Genomic DNA, 6,645 nt, shown 5'->3' with positions numbered 1-6,645 from the left:
GCGCGGCGTTTTTTTTTCCCATATGTTTGACTGACTGTATTTTATTATGATAATGAACAGGCTGCATTAAGGTAGCAAAGCTTAACTGTGTGCGCGCATGCGGCGCCGGCGCAGTCACTTGAGTTTTTTCCTTCTAACAGTGGAAGCAACTACTTTTAGTCATAAAGATAATCGGAATTGTAAAAGGTTTGCCTTTATTTGTGTACATTCACAATAAAAACAAATCTTTGTGCTTTTGTAAAATAAGCCTAAAGAAAAATAGGATGCCGCTTTCTGCCGTCTGTTTCCTTTTGCGCAGCACAAAAATGAACCGAAGCTCTGCATACTAGGCTACATGTTTTTCTTTCATTTTCTCAATTTATAATATTTAAGCAAAAATGTTTCTCATATAGGCCTATTTATTCGTTATATATATATATATATAACGGAAGCGCTGCAGGTGCGTGATGTGATATGATGATCATGTTCTGTTGTTTGCTGCTTTTTGCGCATGTAAAATTAATCTCCGGGAAACATATGTTAGTATTTTTAACGGGTCACAGACACTTATCATTTCTAATTTAATTCAATTCTAATTTAAAATAATCTTGTCGGTTAACGAGCGTCGGTTAGGAAAAATAACCGAAATGAACATCCCTAGTTGCAGGTTATTTTTAGATGCACAAACCTCATGTTGCTTCATCAGCATGTATGTGATTTTAAATGTCTAATATTTCTGTGTTTGTGTCTTACAGTACAGTCTGGTGGTGGTGGAGGTGAGGGTTTGCTCCGAAGCAAGTCTTTGGATGGATGTGGCACTGTTTTATTTCTACATGTTCTCTGCATATTTTTTTAGATTTGTTATATTTCTGAGCTGCTTTTTTTTTTTTTTTTTGTCAATAGGACAATCATAATAATCGGATTGGTCAGTGGACAAATGTTTCCTCAACAAGGTGGATTTTGCAGCTTTCTCATGAGTTAAACCCAGAGGCTCAGATAGGGATGTACACACTGAGTGCTTTTATTGGTGACCGAATGATCTCACAGGTTTTTGAGGTGAAAAAATATGGTAGGTCACCACATAAAATGTGCAACTGGTAGATCTGAAGACAAATTTTTATTTAAAGCATTCATTTGTGGTTTAGTTTTACCCAAGTTTGAGGTCACCTTAACTGCACCACAGATGTACAGTGTTGGAGATGTGGGACTGAAAGTTGAGGCTTGTGCCAAGTAAGTGCTTATTTCCTTGAATTCGTCTTGTGGTTGGTCGGTTCTTGATCTCGTTCTATGTAACATCTTCCCAGATACACATACGACCAACCTGTACCAGGTCAAGCATTGGTGGAAGTGTGCCGGGAGCCATTTCCATATGATGAGGTTCCTGGTTTGACTCGTCAATGCCTGTATAAATCCATTAAGGTGTGACTACTGCTGTACAGAGTAGGGTTTTTCTTCCACATGTGCTTTACTTTTAATATGACTGTCTTTGTTCTGCTACCAGATGAATGCCACGGGCTGTGCCTCCCTTAACTTCAGTACATCTGTGTTTTTCAACTCCAAATTTGAGAATAATATGCAAAATTCCCTTCTTGTTAATGTGACTGTCACTGAGGAGGCAACAGGTTAGTGAGCTATTGGCTTATTTGAAGCAGGTTAACATGTTTATTTGGTGCCTTCATGTTTGTGCCGTTTCTTTTTCCTCCAAGACGTAGTCATGTCAAAGTCCACAAACGTGTCCATTACGTTTGAAGTTGGCAAGATCACCTTTGTGGAGCTCCCAGAGTTCTTTGAACCTGGATCAACGATTGTGGGAAAGGCAAGTAAAAGTTTCACTTGTTACAGAAGCCTTCACATTGGTTACCTTTCCTAACCATGGTCTTTCCCAGTAGATCTCTGCATCTTTTTTCAATGGGACTCCAATTGTGAGCAAAGCGGTGTATCTGCTGGATGGTTCCAGCTGGCCCAACGAACTGCTGTTGAATCTGACTACAAACCAGAACGGACTGGCCACGTTGTCCTTTAACACTGCTGATCTCCGTAAAGCTGATCTTAATCTGGTGGTACGATTTGTTCTCTTTCTCCGATTTTAAATGAAGACTTCTCTCAAAAGAGTCCAGTTCCATTCATTGTTCTTCAGGCAAGTGCAACTCCAGTGGATTCTTATGGTTCCAAATCGCCGTACTTCAGTTCAGATACAAGAGTGGTTCAACATCTCCAACCTGCTACTCCCAACAGCCCAACCTTCAGTGAACTGTCTATAGTGAAGCTTGAGCAACCATTGAAATGTGGCACCACTTATCCAGTGACCATCAAGTATTCTTTTGTTGGCGAAACTGGCAACTTCGATGCTGACATCGTCTATATGGTGAGTGGGCACCAGTTTTGTAGTGATTTTTCTGTTTTGACTGCACTGGTCTGTTTGTATGACACCTGTCATATGCTTTAGTGTCTCTCTCTCTCTCTCTCTCTCTCTCTCTCTCTGTCTTCTTTCAGGTCTTGTCCAGAGCAGTGATTTTTCTCCATGGGTTTAAGAAGGTTCAAGTGAGGGCTTCTAATAGCATCACGAGCGGCACCATGTCATTCCAGCTGTCTGTGGGTGGTGATTTGGCACCAGTTGTGCAAATTCTGGCTTTCTGCGTTCTGCCCAGTGAGAATGTAGTTGTTGGTAGTGTGGCTTTTGACACCGAAATGTGTTTCCAAAACCAGGTATTATGTGCAGTAGCATCTCGTTTTCCTATGTGGGGTACAGTAACTTCCTACAGCATGTGAGCTGGTTCTTGTTCCAGGTGTCTCTGCAGTTCTCTCCAGCTACTGCCGTTCCTGGCGAGAAAAACACTTTGACTGTTTCTGCCCAAGCAGGATCCCTGTGTGGCCTCAGCGCTGTAGATCAGAGCATCCTGATCATGGAGCCAGGAAGACGTCTGAGTGCTGAAATGGTATCCATGTGCCGTTGGTTCCACTTTCCTGTTGGACTTGATTTGACATCTAGGTTCAGCTTTAGGATTTGAGTTATGATGTGGCTGTTACATTTAAAGGGGACATCAGATGCCCATTTTCCACAAGTTGATATGATTCTTTAGTGTCTTTATGAAAAGTCTATAACATACTTTAGTTAAAATTTCTCAATGGTAGTGTAAAACAACACCTTTTTTACCCTGTCAAAAACAGCTCTATTCACAGCGACCTGTTTTGGGTGAAAGTCCTTTTAAATGCTAATGAGCTCTGCTCCCCCCGCCCCTCTTTTCTGTGGGGTGATGAGCAGTTCTCTGAGACTGTAAACTTTAGCCGCGGAAAATAGATGCATTTAGGCAAGGGCGCATTCCCTTCAAAAACAAAGGTAATCCACTGCGACTTCAGCGGCTCAGATGTCGGGAGTAAATGACGACTGCTATATTCATTATTACATCCAACAACAGAACACCTCAATCGCGTGAGACATTCTTGTCTACTCCTGCTCCAGCGTCATAACAATGGCGGACTGTTGACCGCTCACTCAGGGCGGGTCTGTGCTAAAACGGCCTTGTCAGTCAATAGTCGTGGGAGGGGCCTTGGCCTGTGTGACGTACATCTGGGGGCTGTTTCATAAAAGACGCTAAGAAAAGCAGGGATTAAAGTCCAAAACCTGACTTGAAATAACCTAACAAATCAATCGGGACTAAAGCGGTTTCATAAACGACAATTTAAGTTCACGCAATCTCACTAATTTGATCCAGGTTCAATGAGTCAGATAATTTGATGTGCACGCTTATTCTTAAGCAGCCCTTAATGTCGATCATGGATCAAATCGATCCACCATGGCAAACATGTTTTCCTCTGTGCATAACTGACACGTCACAGGTATATTTTTCATCTGTAAATGTTAGAAAGTCATGCAAATATATCAATTTTGCTGTCAGGAGTGGACTAGGCTTTTACGCGAGCGAATGAGCGCTGCTGCGCGCAACACGGGCGGAGCAGAATAAAATAGCGCAATAATTCTGAATAAAATATACATTCTACTAAAATATTTGTTGTTGGACATTAAATGTGACATGTAGAATTTTAATCCTACATATAAGAGTATTTTTGTAATAGAAGTAACTGTAAATCAAATGTAAGCTGGCTAATACAGCCCTACTAGCTCAAATGAGTTAAATGTGTGTTCCTCTCATGAGTTAAAATGTAGTCTGATTTCTATTATTTATTTTCATTTTTAATTCCGTGATTTTAACTTTTAATTTAGTGTTTTTAATGCTTTAAAGAGCAATTTTAGATTGTAATGTTTTAATGTTCAACTAATAACCATAAAAGGTACAGCTGTCATAAAACCCGAGTTAAAGGCTGCACGGCTAGAAACTGCTGATCAACTGAATGTGCAAGTAGCAACTGTTAAAATGTTTTCCTATACCTTTTTAAAAAAAAAAAAAAAAAAGCCATTACATTTTGGGCACAATACATTAAAACCAGTTGGTTGTAGCCTATTATTTTATTTATTTGATTATTTAAGTTGCATTTTCTGTATACTTTTTATTTTTGGACTAATAATGAAGTCAACTAGTTGTATGTGAGTGACCAATAGGAACGCATTGATATTACCACTGACTCTGTGTTAGAAGAACTCTGCTTAGCCTGACAGTTAGCCTGCTCCGGACCAGGTTAGTTTCCCAGCATAAGTTGCCACAGTGACTGAGCTTGAGCTATGGTAATTTTGCTTTCGGAAACCAAATCAAGTGACAAGTCAGAATAACTGAAATAAGCCTGGGTTATTTGGTAAACTAGTTTTATGAAACAGCCCCCAAGCCAGTATCTGAGAATGGCTTGATCTGAGAAAGTGCTAATGTTTTTTTTGGGAATTAAAAAAAAAAGCACTAGGTGGATTTTTGTCATTTATAGGGTGTTTGTGTACACGCACTGCTAACACGCATTTATGTTCAAACACCATGTAAAATTGGATTTTGCATCTGATCTCCCCTTTAAAACCGTGACTTTATGAACTTGTGTACTGTTCTCATACTGTTCTCAATTCAGTTATATTCTAATCAATAAAATTATTCTACATTGACCCTAACAGACCAATCAGAATGAGCTTCTGATTAAAAATAAAAATGTAATCAGTAAATGGGGAATAAACAGTGCGTTTAGTTAAGCAATTTTCCAGAGATGTGTGACCCCATCACTATTGTTTCATGGTTCCAGGTTTTCAACATGCTCCCGATACGATCTGCATCCGGTTACCCATACAGCGTTAACGATGAACAGGAGTGTTTGAGTTTTCGACTCCGTCGAGCTGTTCCTATAGATCATGCCTATACAAGTTTCAGGGTAGAAAATCATTCATGACCATGTAGTCACTGAATACTACAAACTACTTGATTTAAAATACATCTTGTTTTGGCTTGCTGCTCTGGCAGAGCGTGGGGATGAAGCTCGCAACAAATCTGAATGTACGAGAACCTGAGTGTCTGACGTACAAAGGCATGAAGTATTATCGCAGCTTCCCCAAAAGTAGGTCTATGCATTTAGATGGTTCTTTCCATGAAAACTATTTTTGCATGACTTGGTGAACTTGGGTTATTTCACTTGACTAAAAGTATAAATAAATGCAACAAGAGGTGCCATTGAGATGGCTTGAGAACTGAAGTGCATACAAAAAAGCAGGAACTTGTAGCTTTAATGTCTTTTCAGTGAACTTTGAAATGCAACCCTTTGCGGTGGATGCAATGGCTGCTGCTCCAGTAGCAGAGAGTGGAGGCGAGAGCAGTTCCTCTTCCTCTTTTGACCTAACTGTCAGGACTTATTTTCCAGAAACTTGGATATGGCAGCTTGCTCAAGTGGGGTTAGTGAAGCATGTCTTTATTTCATGAGTTGCGCAGTTTTTACCTTTCTTGTCCCCTTTTTACCCCTTATTTCTGTTTTCTGGTGTTCTTTCTTCAGAGACTCTGGGTCCACACGGGTTCCTCTCAAGGTTCCTGACACCATCACCAAATGGGAGACCGGGGCGTTCTGTTTGTCCTCCAAAGGTTTCGGTTTGGCTCCTCCGGTTTCACTGATGGTCTTCCAGCCCTTCTTTCTGGAGCTTTCTCTGCCATTCTCCATTATCCGCGGGGAGTCATTTGAGCTGAAGGCCACTGTCTTCAACTATCTGTCCAAGTGCATCATGGTCTGGGTTTATTTATAATGGATCTGTATAGAGAATATCCGTGTCTTTGCTCAATGTGTATTAATGATTTTCTTTGGCAGGCTAAAGTAACTCCAACTCAATCCTTGGCCTTCACTCTGAGACCATTTAATGATCCGTATTCATCCTGTCTCTGTTCCAACGGAAGAAAGTCCTTTAAATGGATTCTCTCAGCTTCTGTTCTCGGTCAGTTTTGGACCATCGGTCTCTCTCCAAATTGAAGTGTTTATATTTACATTACGTTTACTTTTAGTCATTTAACAGACACTTTTATCCAAAGCGACTTACAAATGAGGACAATGGAAGCAATCAAAATCAACAAAAGAGCAATGATATGCAAGTGCTATAACAAGTCTCAGTTAGCTTAATGCAGTACATGTAGCAAGATTTTTTTTTAATTGTCATAAATAAAAAGAAAACTGATAGAATAGAAAAAGAATAGATCAAGCTAGTGTTAGAGGCCTTTTTTGCTTTTGTTAATTGTATAATAAATAAAAAGAAAACATATA

At 39.9% G+C, this 6,645-nt stretch overlaps 1 protein-coding gene across 1 annotated transcript in view; it reads left to right on the top strand.

Moving 5' to 3' along the window:
• LOC107740522 (alpha-2-macroglobulin-like) overlaps positions 1–6,645 on the top strand; it is a 20,620-nt gene that overhangs the window by 3,583 nt on the left and 10,392 nt on the right. The window contains exons 5-19 of the mRNA XM_016552973.1: positions 735–755; positions 883–1,048; positions 1,125–1,209; positions 1,284–1,398; positions 1,481–1,601; positions 1,686–1,795; positions 1,869–2,039; positions 2,117–2,344; positions 2,473–2,685; positions 2,766–2,915; positions 5,155–5,280; positions 5,370–5,463; positions 5,644–5,794; positions 5,893–6,118; positions 6,199–6,322. Coding sequence (XP_016408459.1) covers positions 735–755; positions 883–1,048; positions 1,125–1,209; positions 1,284–1,398; positions 1,481–1,601; positions 1,686–1,795; positions 1,869–2,039; positions 2,117–2,344; positions 2,473–2,685; positions 2,766–2,915; positions 5,155–5,280; positions 5,370–5,463; positions 5,644–5,794; positions 5,893–6,118; positions 6,199–6,322 — 2,101 coding nt within the window. The remainder of the gene's footprint in view (positions 1–734; positions 756–882; positions 1,049–1,124; positions 1,210–1,283; positions 1,399–1,480; positions 1,602–1,685; positions 1,796–1,868; positions 2,040–2,116; positions 2,345–2,472; positions 2,686–2,765; positions 2,916–5,154; positions 5,281–5,369; positions 5,464–5,643; positions 5,795–5,892; positions 6,119–6,198; positions 6,323–6,645) is intronic.

Source organism: Sinocyclocheilus rhinocerous, unplaced genomic scaffold, assembly GCF_001515625.1.
Source record: "Sinocyclocheilus rhinocerous isolate Xijiao unplaced genomic scaffold, SAMN03320098_v1.1 scaffold1246, whole genome shotgun sequence".
NCBI classification, from domain to species: Eukaryota; Metazoa; Chordata; class Actinopteri; order Cypriniformes; family Cyprinidae; genus Sinocyclocheilus; species Sinocyclocheilus rhinocerous.
This window is presented reverse-complemented; position numbering and strand designations above follow the sequence as displayed.